Below are 18,649 nucleotides of genomic sequence, written 5' to 3' on the forward strand. Positions count from 1 at the left end.
AAACACTGTTTTTACTGATCAAAAACCATTTATTTAGAAATTTTTTTGTTACTATTTATTATCAAGTATATATTTTATGTGTTACTTTTACTGTATAACGCATTGATGCAACGCGTTTGCAACATTGGTTTGTGACTGTTGCGCTGGCGGTTGCGGGTTCGATGGCGGTTGCGGGATCGAGTTTTTGGGTGTTTGGTCCTTGAGAGTCTCTCTAACGTGCTTCGGAGAGCACAATAAGCTGTTGGTCCTGGTTGTTATCATATACATCTGATAGCGATCGTTAGTCATATTTATACATATCCGCAAACCCTAAGTGGAACAGTATGGTGGATTAAGCTCTGATCCTTCTCCTATATGGAGAAAGAGGCCTATGACTAGCTGTGGGATATTATAGAGTGAATCGTAAGCCAAACTTAAATGAAATGATTTCAAGTTCTAAATAGTTAGTATAGTAGTAATAACCTTTAAGCTAGTTATAATCGAAAGATTGGAGACGGTATAACTAAACCTTTGTAGTTTCCCACTTTGCTTAAGTATTCATATTAGTAATCATTAAATTTAGTCAATAATAAAAAAAGGGAATTTTTATTTAGTGCACTCACGCAGTCAGCAATATTCCTACAGATGAGAACGACATAGCACCAATCGCCCAAGCCGAATCAGGTCTTAGATAAGCTTCTGGGATGGGTTTGCATTCTGTTCTGGTGGGATCCGGTAGTGTGCCCCGTGGACACACCATGCAGGCTGTCTCCATAAACGGTGATCGAATCTGTGTTAAATAGAGAAAATGTATTATTTTCGAATAATAACAATAATTAGTAGTACTTTTCGAATCGAACATTTATTAAAATATATTTTTAGTTTATTTAAATGTGTGTCATTTAAAAATTATAATAATACATTACGCTGAATATAGCATATTAACACGTTGAACGCTATAGGGGACACCAGTTGGGCCTCACTTCTTTAGTCCATGGGGCCAGTATAAAAGTCCTTATTTACAAAAATTTTATAATAAGTTTTTATTGCAATATACCCATTCTTAAAAATTGTATTTATTAGTTTAAGTCATATTTTTAAGTCGACTCTGGCTCGCGTTCATGTGGTGGCTCCCGTTTAACACGTTCAATTCTTTTGTTAATACTGGTGACATCTTTGTTTGTCAATATTGGCAATAAAAATAATTTTATTTGGAAGATCCTATTTATCTGTACTAATATTATAAAGCTGAAGAGTTTGTTTATTTTAACGCGCTGAATTCGGGTAATGGTTCGAATCAATATTTTTTTTTTGGATAGTCTATGTACCAAGGAAGGGTTTTATAATACTTAAGTGTTAATTTTTTTTTGAAATTTAAGCGAGTGACATTGCGATCTAAAACTAGTAAGTGATAGAACAAAAAAACTTCTAAGAATGGTAGCGTCGCTTACTTCTATGCTTCGTTTGGTAGTATCGTGTCTTATCCTTGTTTCCAAACCTATTTCATCATCATCATCATTCCAGCCTATTGCAGTCCACTGTTGGACATAGGCCTCCACAAGTTCGCGCCAAAAATGCGTGAACTCGTGTGTTGCACATAGTCACCACGCTGGGCAGGCGGTTTGGTGACCGCAGGGCTGGCTTTGTAGCACCGAAGACGCTGCTGCCCGTCTTCGGCCTGTGTATTTATTTCAAAGCCAGCGGTTAGATGGATATACCGCCATCGGACGGCTTCTTAAGTTCCAAGGTGGTAGTGGAACCTTGTTATAGGGGGTGGGTAGTCGCCTCTTACCACACCCACGGGAAGAGAGGGGGTGTCTATATTCTTCAAACCCATTTAAATGTGTCTAAATAACAACATTACCCAAAGCCTACGATTAACGACACTCGTGAATATGAGATTAACTGCGGAACTTTTTGTGACGACGCGCTTATTTTGCAAACAAACATTACCAGATAAACGTCAATGAGAGGTATTCGTGGAATTTTAATCTTTTGGATAAACGTCTGAAAACACATAAAACACAAACGCTTCGACCTTGACAAACATTTGTCTGACAAACGTATCCAAAATGAACACTTTTATTTTTACGGGTCTTACCACGATTTCCAGTTCGATACTCACAATGTCACAGAGACATTGCAGACACCAGGAATAATCCTCTGAGGGGCTCTTGAGGTCATAGTGACCGTGGAAGTTCAAGAACTTATATTCCAAAGTGAGTCAAAGACAAAGAAACTCACTGGATTGTTTGCAAACTTTTACGTTATCATAAGAAATATCTTCCAAAATGGGAAGTCATTACAGCTCAAATCTTGAAATTCTATTAATCTGAGATAACAAGGAAGCACTCGTAGGGTACTTTATATACTTATCTGCTTAATCTACATCGCTAACTGAATATTACTACGTAAACTAATCCTCTGAAATTAAATTAACCCAAGTCACTATAATTAAGGCGGATTCAGGGTAGATTTATCTTAATCCTCTAAACATCCTCTGAGGCTTATTCATTTTTAATCTCCCGCCATCCGCTAAATCTAATGTAAATAGTTTATACAAACATCAAATATTCATTCTAATTTAATGGTTTCGTTATCAATATCCGAAAACTAATTATTGTTGGGCTTTAATCCGTTTAAGCTATAATAAAATTTGTATTTGGACTAATATTGTTATAATTTGTTGGGGTTTAGGGTTTGTTGGGTATACCACTGATTACGAAATTAGATTTTTGTTTTTTTGACACTTTATTATAAAATAAGAGGATCTTATTAGAGGGCGTTCATAAAATACGTTAAAAGGGGGGAGGGGATCGAGTCAAATCTCATCTAATCTTACGTTGGAGAGGGGGCCTCGGCAAATATCACGCAATTTGTTTTCTGATTGAAAAGTATTATTTAAGTATTCTATTGTTAAATTTTTATTACACTTATAATTAAAATCTCAGCAATATTGATTACTAGTCTTAACTAGTCGTAAATAAAAGCACGAAGCCAATTTTTTTTTCTTTTTACAATAACAATCCAACGCGTTTGCGTAAGAAACCCGCATTTTGAAAAATCTCACGTGAGATTGGGAGGGGGAGGGGGTTGAATAAAATCTCACGACAGGTCACTTGAGGGGGGGGGGAGGGAGGAACAGAAAATTTAAAAACACACCTCACGTAATTTATGGACGCCCCCTTATCTGATGTTGATGATTGTATTGTGTGTAATTGTGCGACTGTTTCTAGACGTTCACCAGGATTTGCATCTTTATAGGTATCGTTGAGTGTGGGCGTTTATTTATTAATAAATAGTAATTTAATTTGGGCTTGAAAAATTCCGCCATAGGACGAGTGGGCAAAAATCTTTTCTGCGTTTAAAACTGTGTCCTGATAATGATGATGTCCTGATGATGTGGTATTCAGAAATAAAAATGTTCAATTAAATTAATCTACAACTAACTATAATGACGATATAATTATTATTAAGTATATTATGATATAATAAAATAATAATAATAATAAATAAATAATAAATAGTTTTTATTTGCTCAAATTATGTAGTTTACATTATCAAGAAGCCCTGCGACCCGTGCTAGCTTAAAAAAGCTGTGTTACAGGCCACAGTGTCTTCCCCAAAAATTAGTTTATTGTTACATAATCAGACTTTGCGTCCAGATAGCGAAAACATAAAATTAAATAATACTAGTGTATTGTATACAAAGATGACAACACAATAATAAAACAAGGATTATAAATACTATATTTGGGAAAAAACAAAAAAAAGGTTGACAATTATTAAAGTTTGGAAATATTTACCATCAAAACATAATTGTTTTTTAAAAATAAGTTTTTTTAAGTTTTTAATAAAAAACTATATATTGGTATAAAAATTCTGGTATACCATTATACCTACAAATACATATTTTAAAGAAACAGCTTAAGGCGCTTTAAAACTCCGATCTCAGCGTCACTGTCACGCCGTCACCTCATGCTTTTTTCATACCACGGTTGTTATTTTGTTTTTTAAGGAGTAAAATTCAAAAATCCGCCAATTCGCAGTGGAGAAGCGTGGTGGGTTGAAGCTTTAAAATCCTTCTCCTACATAGAACAAGAGGGCTATATGCCCAGCAGTGGGTTGGTACAGACTTAATCGTATAAAGAGGCATTGAAATCTTAGCCAATACGGCGTGTATGTAAATACTCGGTCGCCAGACCATTTGTAACGTAAATGAAAACGCTCTTTAAATTGAGAAAATTGGTGCCAAAACGATTGGTAATGTTTCGACGTTAATAAAAAGCGATTACCTCATATTGAGTGCAGTTGAAACAATGCCAGCAGCAGCTTTCCCCTTCCACGTACTGCTTGGCTTGCCCCAGCTCACATTCCGCGCTGCACACCGATTCTGGCGGTCTTCGTTCGCCCCATTTAAATTGGATTTCTGTGTTTGACAAAATATTTATTGCAATTAATGTGTATTTGTTATACCACTAAATCAATGATAGCCTTAATGACTCAACGAATGGATCTGTTAAATAATGGGGTTGTTAGCGACAATCTCATGTTTATTTCTATTGACATTTCCAGTTACAGTTTTGACGTTTAATTTTGTCTAGTAATCTGTGAAGAATGAAAATATAACAAAGATATTTGCATAAAAAAATCTGTTATATATAAATGTCTCGGACAGCCATCAATACAGATGAGAAAAGAAAGTTTGGCGCGGCATCCTGAAGCAGCATTACAGCAATTCGGTAAAGATGACGAAACGTTGACACGTCGCGGGATTGTGAAGGAATTTGCAAAAATCATTAAAACGAAGATTGCGATGCTCTTGGCTTGATTACCCCACTGTTGTGGGACTTTCACTGGCAGCTGGTGTAATAAGGAGTAGCTTCGGTTAAATCCTACGCAGAGGAAGTCGTGGGCACAGCTAGTTAAATCATAAAGTTACAATAATTTGTTCTTGATATAGTTTCATAGGGTCAGAGTAATCATTACACATATGTTTACTGTAGCTGGTCGAAAAATTATATTAGAGCCAGAAATTTCCGAACAATAATATCAAAATATTCGCTCCTCGCCAGACGCCGGATGCCGGTTAATGTGGGGTCGATCTAATTTTAACATCTAAAATTTCATAGGATAAATTAATAAAACAAAGTTAAAAAAAGAAGTTTAAACTGAGGTAAGGCAGAACAGGATATATAGCAGGACTGATTGGGGGTAAGGTCGGCGACGTGGTTGCGATGCTTGTGGTGTTGGAAACGTCTATAGAGTACGGCATTCGCTTACCATCAGATGAGCCGTGTGCTTGTTTGGAGACCTAGTTATATATAAAAAAAAAAAAATAAGCACATTTACTAACAAATTTAACTGTTCAAACGTTTTAACTATTTAAATGTTTATGACATACTGTAATAATTTTTAACAAATGTAAAAAAGGTTCATATTCCAATCCAAAAATAATAATGCTATAACATCATCAAAAATACATGAATGCCATTGTATAAACATCAAAACGGACGAACTCAAACCCATCCGTGTAATAAAACAAACAGAATCCTTAATGTCTATTAAACCTAATTATGAGGGTATTACGACTTTATTTTATTACGCACACACGCTTAAGCACATACAAACACCTGCTCATACATTCTCATATACCAACACACACGGACGCGCTCCTTTTATTTTCTACTATCCTAGTATTTACTGCGTTTGTTTAAGTGATAAGTGCGTAAAGTTATAATAAAAAAGTCCAAAATCGGGAATCCGGTTTCGTTTATATGTCCATTGTTACTAGGTGATCTAAAAATGGCTTCGTTCCGGACACATTCCATGCAATAAATTCTCATTTCTAATGCGGAAAATTACATCTTTGAATTGCTCCGTCTGTAATGTTGTTGATGACTCATACCAGATATTGATAGAATGTGCCCGGAACAAGGACATCAGAGATAGATGTTCTTTTATTAATGAGTTGGGAAGATGTAGTATTCTGGCTGACCCACTCTCAGACGTGGCCCGAATGTTATAAAGTTGGCGGATAAGAGAAAAGTTATGTATATGTAATAATTGATCTTAGTCTTCTAACCAGGGCGACATAATCGCTCTTGCGATAAAGCCCTTAAATTTCATTTAAAAAAAGATCTCAAAATAACCTAGTTCAGTAACACCCAATGTAATATTTATATGTATTGTATGTGTATATTTGTAATGTATTTTTTTTAATAACAAAAAACACTTACGCGCTAATCAAATCTGATAATAAAGTTTGTATTAAAAGTAAATTAGATCGCTTCTCACGTTTTAAATTTAGAAGATTAAATTAGAATTTCGGTAAATTTCGGTAAAGATCTTCCGTCTTTTAAATTCGCAATTACGGGAATCAGATACGGCGAGTTGATCAGGCGGCATTCAGACTCCTGTGCCCGCTAATAACCTTTCTCAAGTGGTACGGATTGAGGCAAGAATTTTTAACGAAGAATTTATGGATATTGTCACAAAAAAAATAATTAAGCTATATGTACAGTCTGTAGTAATATAGTAAATAGTTCTTTCGATTTTTGAGCATTGCGTCTTAAAATCTAATGTCGAGTCTAGTGTCTGTCTATTCGTATGTTAGTGGTAGCTATATGATTGTAGCTAATTTTTATACTTATCGAAATATTTATTTGAATACAAGGATATTTGTCTGGTCTGGTCTGTGTGTATACCACCTTGATTTGGATGACACGTGAAGTCGTCGGTCTTAGTTGTAATAAAAGTCAACTGATAGCCATCGTATCGACCATATGTATATGGTAGCAAAATTATCAGCTTCAAGAAATCTGTTTTTTTTTTTTTTTCTTTAAAATAAAGTAAATTTGAACCACGAATGTCTAAGCATAAAAACTGTAACAATCAAAAGGTGAGTGAAGCTGGCCGAATGTTTTAAAATAAACTTTTCTGAACTAAAGCTTAATTTTTTTTATTTTTTTTTTGTATACTTTAAGCTTTCTCACTGTTGATAGTAATTACTGATTGACTAGCCCGTTGGCGCAGTTTGTAGTAGTTCGATTCCCACCCCGAGTCTAGGTGTAATATATATATTTATTTATGTATATATGTATTATTTATATGTAGTTTATCGAAAAAAAATGTAGCTATACCAGTCGGCTGTTACCTATAACACAAGCATTAAGTTGCTAACTTTAGGAACAGATGACCGTGTGTGTATTGTGTAGATATTAATTTATTTATTTATTCATTTATGATTATTTATTTAATTACTTGTTATAGAAACAAACAGAGACAGACACGAAGCAGTTAATGTTACAGTTTCGCCGTTTGACCAAACGTTGTGACACTAAATTGTGCAATATATTATTTAAGCTTAATTTCCATTATCTTGGATGACGTTAAATTACGACTAACTACATAACTGTTGATTACATTGTTAATGATGTTAGGTTCCCTAAGTATACAGACGTAGCTAAGTCAGAAATTAATAGCGAACTATAAAAGTTGATTTACTAAATAACTAACTAACGCACTTGTTCCTAATTTTAAAGTTTAGGTCTGAAGGCTCCCATAGAGGTTTTAATCGGTATTGCACCCCCAAGTGCTGAAGCCGACATACGGTCTAAGAATGCCTACCAGGGCTTCCTGGATATCACCCGAAAAAAAAATTAAAATTGAGGTAATCGGAAGATATGTTGTTTTAGTTAATCATCATTCATCATCATCATCATTCCAGTCTATTGCAGTCCACTGCTGGACATAGGTCTCCACAAGTTCGCGCCAAAAATGCGTGAACTCATGTGTGTTGCCCATAGTCACCACGTTGGGCAGGCGGGTTGGTGACCGCAGGGCTGACTTTGTAGCACCGAAGACGCTGCTGTCCGTCTTCGGCCTGTGTATTTATTTCAAAGCCAGTGGTTAGATGGTTATCCCGCCATCGGACGGCTTCTTAAGTTCCAAGGTGGTAGTGGAACCTTGTTATCCCGTAGTCGCCTCTTACGACACCCACGGGAAGAGAGGGGGTGGCTATATTCTTTGGTGCCGTAGCCACACAACACAGTTTATCAAAAACAAGAATATAATCAAATTAGCTATACTCTTGTGGATAATTTACACCAAATAAATATAATAATTGTCACTTTACAAAATAACAAAACAATATTTATACGTGAGTTGATTTGAAATTCAAAAAAAACATTTACCGATCGTCAATCATGTTGAAGTTGTGTCTCAATGTATATCTACATATATAATTTTAATAACTAATTAATTTACAAAAGAGCAATAACAAATTTTTAGTCATCGTCGCCGGTAGAGCAAGCAATTATCTATAAAATGATATATAATTTATGTGGAATAATTATGAGACTTTTTCTAAAAAGAGAGGCAAACATCTTAAACATTAGATGTTGCAGTCATTACTGCGGTCGGGGTTTCTATAAAAGTATACAGTCTTTTTACTCACCTCAAAAAGTTGCAGATTCTGTCATATTGTTAAAAGTTCAAGTGCGATGTCCGAATACATAATTGACATCAGAATTTTTTTTAATTACTCTAATATTTTCAGTTTATTTTAAAACCCAAACATTGGGCTGGTGTACATAGTCTCTAGCGATTAGAATTTCTATTTTTTTGAGATCTTATCATGAGACCGATCTACATAGCTATCAGAGGTTTGCGACTTTGGTCTTATATATATTAATAAATTTCAAAATCCTCACCATTAAGATGTAACTGCAGTGCTCCATCTAGATACTGCCCCACCTTGACCCAATGGTAGACACCTCTTGACACTTGCTTGAAATGCAGAATGTTGTATCTTGCTGGTCCATCGCCGTTCACGTCGAAATGAAACTCGTCTCCACTGAGACCTAAAATTAAGTAAATAAGAAATAACTAAAAATCTGCAACATACACACACATTCGTCTGTTCCCAAAGTAAGCAATTTCATGCTTGTACTGGTATAGCTACATTTTTTTGATAAACATATATATAAATAATGCAAACTCATATATATATATTGGGGTAGGAATCGAACCCACAAGCCCCGGAGCAGAAAGCAGGGTCACTACAAACTGCGACATCGGGCTAGTCAATTAAGTAAGTAGTAAGTAATATCGGGATTTTTCTAGTTGACGATATTTTTGGTACGAAATATCAAAACGTATTCCCTTTTGATATTTTAATTAAAAAAATATATTGTCATGCTGGAACATGTATCACATAGACGCAGTATTATATATGTATTACTTTTTATATAGCAAAAATGAACAATGTTTTAAGTTTGAATGTTTAGCATATTTTTTAATATCGACGTTTATTTATTAAAGCCCGCTATATAAAAATTTCTTTCAAATAACGAAATTTGAAAAGCCAAATAAGTAGGGAACTGTTTGAAAAAAGGGGAAAAATAAATAAATAAATAAAAATTATGTGGTGTCATGGGACACCAGGCAGGAACGAAGTTCCTTCGGATAGTATAGAATCAACACAATTTGAAAAAAAAATTTGAATTTTATATATATTTTCTAGTTCTTGATTTTTATTTAATTTTGTTGATTGGTTTCTAATTAAGTACATAAAGGTATTTAGGAAATTTAGTATTTTAGAAAATAACAAATACCGTAAAATAAAATAAATCAAACAAAATAATAATAATAATAATCATGCAAACTATTAAGTGAAATAAATAAACATATGTCTTTATTTATTATTGTCGACAATATAAAATTATATTTAACCGAGGTAGGGCACAGCAGGAATTTCCTGCTCAAAATATGAAGCAGCCCGACTGGGGTAGTACCTCGACCTTACAGAAGATCACAGCTAAATAATACTGTTTTCAAGCAGTATTGTGTTCCTGTTGGTGAGTAAGGTGACCAGAGCTCCTGGCGGGGATTGGGGATTGGGTCGGCAACGTGCTTGCGATGCTTCTGGTGTTGCAGGCGTCTATAAGCTACGGTAATCGCTTACCATCAGGTGAGCCGTACGCTTGCCGACCTAGTAACATTAAAAAAAAAACATAAATAATTTAAAAAAAAGTTTACTAGTAATATTTTAGTTTTATAATATGAGAAACAGCCGTGTGACTGATATTACGTCACTTCCGTTATTTATTTTTCTTACGGTTTTTGTATCACATTTTTTTCAGTTCGCTCGCCCAGCCAAATGTCAAGCCTGCCGTAAGGAACTTCGTTCCAATAATGACTGAAGTACGTTAAAATAAGTTAAATTATGATACTTACCGGTGAAATTAACTTTTCTCAAAAATCGTAGAAGATCAGCACCACTAGTAGGTCGCATGGCGTCGCACAGACCATGTCTTCCTCCGCATACCTCCATATGCATGTCTCTGAAACAAATATAATTGAGTTAATATGCTACTAAAGATCATTGCATCGTCAATACACGGATAAGATGAAAGTGTCTTAGGCATTTGTAATAAAAGATTATTAAAAAAAAAAAAGTTATGTGGTATCATGGGCCACCAGGTAGGAACGAAGTTCCTTCGGATAGTATATAAGCAACACAATTTGAAAAAAAAATTTACTAGTTCTTTTTAATTTTGTTGATTGGTTTTTAATTAAGTACATAAAAGTATTTAGGAAATTTAGTATTTTAGACAATAACCAATAGCGTAAAATAAAATAAATCAAACAAAATAATAATAATAATAATAATTCAACTATTAAGTGAAATAAAAAACATGTCTTTATTTATTTTTGTCGACGGTATAAAATTACATAAATAATTTAAAAATAAAGTTTACTAGTAATATTTTAGTTTTACAAACGTCATATTATACAGTCGTGTGACTGATATTACGTCACTTCCGTTATATATTTTTCTTACGGTTTTAGTATCACATTTTTTTCAGTTCGCTCGCCTAGCCAAATTTCAAGCCTGCCGTAAGAAACTTCGTTCCAATAAACTTCTCGATAGAATTTTTATTTTTATTTGGGTTTGGGTTTGTATATTTACATTAATGGGTATTGTTATTTAATACGATCTACGTAAGACTGCCGGTGTAGGCTGGATGAGGGTTGCGGAAAACCGGGAAGTCTGCTCCGGGGAGCTAATGTTATTTAATACAATTTTTATGAGTGTATACTGTAAATAATAATTTCGTTAGTTCCTTTGTTTGTTTATTGAAGGTGAATAACGCTGTGTAAGTCAGTCATCAGCTTACAGTTAAGTTTAATTTCCTGCAAAATTTAAAAGCGACATTATACGAAAAATATTAATAATAGGCCTTAATCTTCTTTAACTACATTTTTAATGAAACGTAATAATATTAAAAAGATACTTTGATGTATTTGAGAGAATTATAGTTAATTATCTTTTCAAATACCCTCCGAAGAGGGGTATTTATACTGCTCCTGAGTTTTAAATGCCCCTAATTGACTACTGTTTTCTTTTGAGTAATGACTTTGAGTTGTTAGTTGCTAATTGCCGTATTCTTTTAACAACGTGTTGGCGTAGTGCTCTCAACGTATGGCTCATGTGCCAGCGATCACCTGTACAAATTCAGTAAATGGCAGATGTCTTTATATATGACATACATATGTAAGTACTAGCTGACCCTGCAAACGTTGTTTTGCCATATTTGTTATTAACCCCCCTAATCCCCCTCCTTATAACTTCGGGGTGTGAAAAATAGATGTTTTTCGATTCTCAGACCTACCCAATATGCACCAAAATTTCATGAGAATCGGTCAAGCCGTTTCAGAGGAGTTTAACTACAAACACCGCGACACGAGAATTTTATATATTAGATTGGTACAGGCGTTTGTAATTGTGTTGTTTGTGTTTCTGAACCAGGTGAAATAGGATATTCATCATATCGTTTGCTTACTCGTTTATTTTAAATGAAATATATACTGCAAAAAAAGAGTGTGATTTAGACCACATGAATGAAGTAAAACTTCCTTAGCTCCATCTCAGATATAAGTTTCCTGCTCAAAATATGGAGCAACCCGACTGGGCTAGTACCTCGACCTAACAGAAGATCACAGCAAAATAATACTGTATTCAAGCAGTATTGTGTTCCTGTTGGTGAGTAAGGTGACCCGAGCTCCTGGTGGGATTGGGGATTGGGTCGGCAACGCGCTTGCAATGCTTCTGGTGATGCAGGCGTCTATAAGCTACGGTAATCTCTTACCATCAGGTGAGCCGTACGCTTGTTTGCCGACCTAGTGATATATATATAAAAAAAAGTTAGTAACGATATAAAGATAGAAAGAGAGAGAGTTACGTTTCGTATATTACTGTAGGGGTAACTAAAGAAGTTTTACTTCAGTCGTGTGGTCTAAAGCACACACGTGCTTTTTCGTCAACTTTCCAATGTTTTTATATAGCTATTCTGCTACTTCGAATGGAGACAGATCCATCAAATCAAAAACCATTGTCATAGCTCAGTTATCACAACAGTTAAATGGGCAAAACACATGAGTTCACGCCATTTTTGGCGAGAACTTGTGGAGGCCTATGTCCAGTAGTGGACTGCGAAAGGCTGCTGTGATGATGATGATGATAATGATGAAATGATAAAAAAAATATTACCTACTTGTAATTGTATTATTAATGACAGTTTTATCTGTTTTAACAACCAGTTTTTAGACGTAGGACTTCCCTAGTTAGCCACGTTTACCTTTATTGATTTTCGAATATATGTAAATATAATAAGGTGTAAATATATGTATATTTTGTATGTATTGCCGCTGTATATAGAATAGTATAATATTCATAATACATACATGAACGCTGGGTACTCAGTCATATGTCATCAGTGTTAGATAAGAAGGGTCAAGTGTACCGTCCCCGTGTCATGTTAATACCTCGATTATGTTCGTGATCAACGGCGTGACGGACACGAGACAACATAATCCCGGGATCGATTTCAATGTATTAATGACAACTTGAATTACATAATACCAATTGTTTGAATGTGTAAATGGTATTTTGGTATTGGCTTTTTTTTTGCTTGTGATTTAAGGTGATATCGTTTTACATTTTTCAAATTGGGTACACAGCTAAATTTTAAATTTTAATTTCAAATATTTGACCGTCAAATCAAAAAAAAATCTTTAAGGCACCTTTTTAGTTTTTATAACACTTTTTGATCGCTGCGATTTAAACAAATAATAGGTAAAATCAATAATTTATTTATTTATTTATTTATTTATTTATTTATTTATTTATTTATTTATTTATACTTTACTAGCGACTCGCTCCGGGTTCGCACGGCTGCAATGTTGATACTAAATATACTACAAAGTGTCCTTATTTATAGTGTGAAGCTAGCTTATAGCATGGTTATTACAAAATAACAACAACATTCAAATATGCGTCGTTAGATTACATGTTGTTAGAGAATGCGTTGAAGAAATAAAGGTTCACTGCTCGTTCCCCGTAGGTGATAGCGTGATAATATGTAGCCAATATATTGACCCGACTCCTTAATAATATTCGTTTCAAATTTGAAGTAAATCCGTGTAGTACTTTATGAGTTTATCCCGGACATGCATACAGATAAACAGACAAACAGACAAAAATTCTTCACACACACCTCAAGTATTCTTTAAAAAAATATTCAATGTACAGTTTTGACTTTCCTAACATTTTATTAAATGTATAGATTGTACACTTACAATAAGAACATTAAAAAGAAAAGAAAAAAACACATACGGAATAAAGTGCAAAGGCAGTCTTATCACTGACAGTGATTTCTTACAGACAACCCGTCTATAAAGGAAACATTTGTAACATATAACAGGCACACTGCAATTGAAAACAACATACATACATTACATAACGCTTCAGCCTGTAATATCCCATAGCATAACTGCTCCAATGCTGGTTGGCGGATATATTCCCTACTATGAGTAACAATCGCTATCAGGTGTACATGATAACAACCGGGCCGCCGCGTTGGCGCAGCGGTTACAGCCATGGATTGTACCTGTTGCGCTGGCAGTTGCGGGTTCGATCCCCGCACACGACAAACATTTGTTTTGGCCATACAGGTGTTTGCCGTGGTCTGGGTATTTGTGCAATCCTTGTGGATCTCCCTACCGAATTACGTTTGAAGCAGTCAGGAGGTCGAAAAAAACCGAATAATTTATAATTATTTATTAATACTAAATTAATACAAGTATTCTTAAGACTAACGACTACTTTATTCGAAGTGGGAATAAAAAGTGATCGAAATAATTATACAATTAATAAAATTAAAAATTTCTAATTTTTGGGCTAATGGGGCATTGAAAGGCTAATACGGAGAACTCCGCCAATATGAGAAACTCTTGAGGTGCCTGGGAACATTCCATCTGTTTGGTACGTCAGCATATTAGTGGGATCGTGGTTCCGTAACAACCATGCCTCGGAGAGCACGTTATTTACATAATAATATGCCTAAAAAATAATTACATTCATATATAATACATTAATTTACAATTAATTTTCTTTGATCTCTTTTAAGTTTCAGAACATTTAGAAATCTTTGAACTTCAATTTAATTTCCCTCTTCCAAGTGATATAAAGGCAGTAATTGCTTCCTGTTTAACCTGTCACTGATCTATAATTTCCTTCAGGAAATTTGATTTGGACTTCAAGTTTTATTACAAAATAAGAGCGCCTTAAAAACTGAAATGAATATATTTACATTTTACTTTATCAATGAGTGTCTGTTTGTAATATTAAAATAACCGCTTTTTTACTAAATGCATATGGATGTATACACGGTACATATACCAATATAACATTTTTTACAATTTTGTCTATCTGTCTGTCTGTTTGTTTGTTTCGGTTAATCTCTGAAACGTTTGGACCGATTTTGACGGGACTTTCACTGGCAGTTAGCTGATTGAATGAGGAGTAACTTAGGCTACCTTTATTTTAGAAATTTAGTTATTTTATAACAAAACAGTTATTGTTCAGTTTGCAAACTGAACAATAACTTTTTTGTTCAATTCCACGCGGACACCATAAGCAAGCGTAAGATCCTTCTGATGGTAAGCGGTTACAATAACCTACACACTCCTTTAACACCAGAAGCATAACAAGCGTGATGCCGAGTCTAACGGCATATAGTTTATAACACTGCTTGACTGCATGATTATATGGTTGTGATCTTCGAAGAGGTTGAGGGACTTTCACAGTTTCAGATTTTGAAGAATAATTTTCTTGCTGTGCCCAACCTGCTTACCCCAAATAATCCATGCTAATATTCCGTAGCCCCCACGACTCAAATCTTAAGAATTTATTTAACAAGCTTCTACCCTTCAAGGTAACACACCTGTCCATATATAGAGCGATAATGAACTCGGCGGTAAGAAAATGTTTGTTCTACCCAAAATGGTTCTGACCACAATTAACGTGTCGATTTGACTTGACCGAGTGCCTGCTAAATAGACTGCGGTAATTCAACATTTCAGCCACGGTACAATGATATAAGTTTAATTGTATTATCTCAATTTTGAGGAGCACATTAGTAAGATGAAATTGGGTATTTTCTTAGATCAGTAATGAGTGACGTCGTCAAATTAGTACCGCGGACGATTACTTTTAAATCTTTTTCGTTTTAAGAGTGATTTTTTTTTCTTAGTACAATTTCTAATAATTGTTAATTTACTTGGCTTCAATTTTATAACAGATTAAAAAAAATATTGTCATGTAAGATTACTGAAACAATAAATTTATTAATTTTATTTAAATTATTTAATATTTAGCAAATTAAATTATCAAATTGTATTGTAATGCTACAGCATTTAATTGAATTGAAGAAAAAAAAGAAACATACCAAAAATATGTGAAAAAAAGTTAGGGTAAAATCAAACATTTATAGTATACACGAAACATCTTTGAATAGATAGTTAAGTTACTCGGGAAAGACGCCCGAATATGACATTCAATTTCGTCACATCATATTATATAAGTTTTCGTTTTCCGTGAACACTTGCAGCGTAGAGAAATTTAAATTGGTTGTGTATACAAGTTTTCACTTTTCTCCCAATTTAATGGTAACTTCTAACAACAACGTATATTTTCGTGGCAGTTTTTTCTGTGTGTGTAATATTAAGGTACATCAGTCAGCTGTAACTTAAAACACAAGCATTATGTTGCCTACCGTAGGAATGTAGGACGGTCATGCCTAATAAAATATTTGTGTTTATTCTATTATATTTCATCATCATCATAATCATCATCATCATCACTTCAGCCTAATACAGTCCATTGCTGGACATAGGCCTCCATAAGTTAGCGCCGAAAATGGCGTGACTCATGTTTTTTGCCCATAGTCAACACGCTGGGCTGTGGGTTGGTAACCGCAGAGCTGGCTATGTCGCACTGAAGACGCTGCTGCCCGTCTTTGGCCTGTGTATTTCAAAGTCAGCAGTTGGATTATTACCCCCTATCAGTCGGCTTTTTAAGTTCCAAGATGGTAGTGAAACTGTGTTATCCCTTAGTCCTCCTACGACACCCACGGGAAGAGAGGGTGTGGCTATATTCTTTAGTATGTCGTCAAATTGTAGTATATGCGGTATAAGTTAACCATGCTTATTGTGTTATAATTAAAATCTAAGCTTAAAAATCTAGTTCTATATACGAATCTACTTTTATTTTAAGTACACTAATGTTTGCTGACCCTTCAAAACATCGTGCTAAATTCTGCCTAATATTCAATTTTACTGGTGAATTGTTTAAATTTTATGTCATTCAAACCTTGTTACCTAACAAAATCTAATCAATATATTTTTTAAATAACTAGGTCGATAAACAAGCATACGGCTCACCTGATAGTAAGCGATTACCGTAGCTTATAGACGTCTGCAACAGAAGCATTGCAAGCGTGTTGCCGACTCTATCCCCATTCTCACCAGGAGCTCTGGTCACCTTACTCACCAACAAGAACACAATACTGCTTGGAAACAGTATTGTTTAGTTTAGTTTAGTTTCTGTAAGGTTAATGGACTATCCCAGTTGGGCTGCTCCATATTTCGAACGGGATATTTCCGGCTGTGACCTACCTCAGTTCAATATAAAAGGAATGGCCGAGTCATTTGCAGCATTTTCAAAATATAATCTTTCATCCATAGAAAAATATTGTCCTCGATTTAGATAAAAATAATGAAACACATAACGAACCGAACATATAACGGTTATAAAACATGACAACGCAAATTGTCAGCTATATTTCTTCGTCGAATTTTTATCTTTTAAATTGGGATCATTACTTATATTTGACTCTCATTCAAGATAACCGGTTACAAAAAATTTAAGGATAGAAAGAAACCTCTAAAACTCCTCGGTACCTTGACAAATGGTGATCATTGAGACGGGTCGGGAAGGGTGAGAAAAATCGTAAAACGCAAGGAAAAGATGGTAAATTACAGCGCTTTTGCGGAATTTAATGTTTTTTGTAGATAAATCTGTTCGGAGAAATATAGTCTTCGTTTTACGCTCGAGTTGTAAATATGTGAGTTTGAAAATATAAATGTTATAATGTTTCAAGCTTGTTGTCTTGTGAGCGATGGAAAATGATAGCGAGACGATATAAAGTGCAACAATTTATGAGAATTTTCTCAACTGTACTGAAACAACCTGCAAACGTTGTACTGTTCAAAATCACAAATTTACTTGGTTAAGGCACAAGTGTTTCAACAATGTAAAATGTTCTAACTTTTATGCAAAAGATTTGACTAGTAGGTCAGGCATAGATAATTGGAATACATGCAATTTGATTCAATGTGTCTGCTAACCCACAATTTAGGAATACGAGTATATCGTGGTGACGAAGTTCGAATCTTCTGAAAAAGTGCAGAGTGTATTTGAAACTTTTTAGTTCAGTTCACTTTGTTTAATGGCCAATTATAATGTAAGTTCTTAAGCTTTCATAGTCATTAATACTATGGCTTAAAAGTAAAATTTGACTAATACAAGAGGTGCGATAGTGCTGAACTCAAAATGACCACCATCAAATTTGACGAATGTCCCGTTAAACATATAAATTACAGACATTATATACCTAATACCAAATTAATTACTTTGCCTGACATAAACAAGAACTTTAAAGGATTTCCTCACCGACAGGTAAGGGGTTTAATTAAGTGGGATCTTGGTACACTAAATTCGAAGACATCCAAGATATTAGACAACGTCATTAGCAAGGAATTATCCACTCGAAAGGATTTGAACTAAGACTTATATTTGCTTGCAGTATTTTTCTAGTTTAAAATTCAGTGTTTAGTTCACTTTCAATTTGTTTCTTTTCAACCGTCTCCTCGTGAATCAGGGTATAATACGAGTCTCTTGCGTGACCTCAATGCATTCAGCTCGTAATAGTGTGCTATTTTCACGCTGAATCGGACTTTATTCTTTGGAATAGAATTCCTATTTGTTTCCTTTTTTTATGTAGATGTAATCCGTACACGGCTGGTGCATTTTTTGTCCAGAGAATCGGCATAGCGATTCAACGGGGAAATACTGCATTCTTGGCACAATTCCACGCGGACATGATTTATACCAAAACTATCTGTAAATATTTAGTTCTTAAGTTGTGAATTGTAAATATGTATAATGTTTAATCCGTACTGTAATATGTTATAGAAGTGGTTCGGATAGAAATGTGCTGTATGGACTATTAAGGTTTTTTATTTATTGCTTTGTGGTATATTA

At 34.5% G+C, this 18,649-nt stretch overlaps 1 protein-coding gene across 1 annotated transcript in view; it reads right to left on the minus strand.

The window, feature by feature from the left end:
* The window catches only part of LOC123656189 (metabotropic glutamate receptor 2-like), a 122,874-nt gene that overhangs the window by 30,522 nt on the left and 73,703 nt on the right, over positions 1-18,649 (minus strand). Inside the window, exons 8-11 of the mRNA XM_045591893.1 lie at positions 10,219-10,325; positions 8,694-8,843; positions 4,275-4,408; positions 603-769 (exon numbers count right to left, since the gene is read on the minus strand). Of these exons, the coding sequence (XP_045447849.1) occupies positions 603-769; positions 4,275-4,408; positions 8,694-8,843; positions 10,219-10,325 (558 nt within the window). The remainder of the gene's footprint in view (positions 1-602; positions 770-4,274; positions 4,409-8,693; positions 8,844-10,218; positions 10,326-18,649) is intronic.

The sequence above is a fragment of the Melitaea cinxia genome, chromosome 9 (genome assembly GCF_905220565.1).
Source record: "Melitaea cinxia chromosome 9, ilMelCinx1.1, whole genome shotgun sequence".
In the NCBI taxonomy this organism is placed as follows: Eukaryota; Metazoa; Arthropoda; class Insecta; order Lepidoptera; family Nymphalidae; genus Melitaea; species Melitaea cinxia.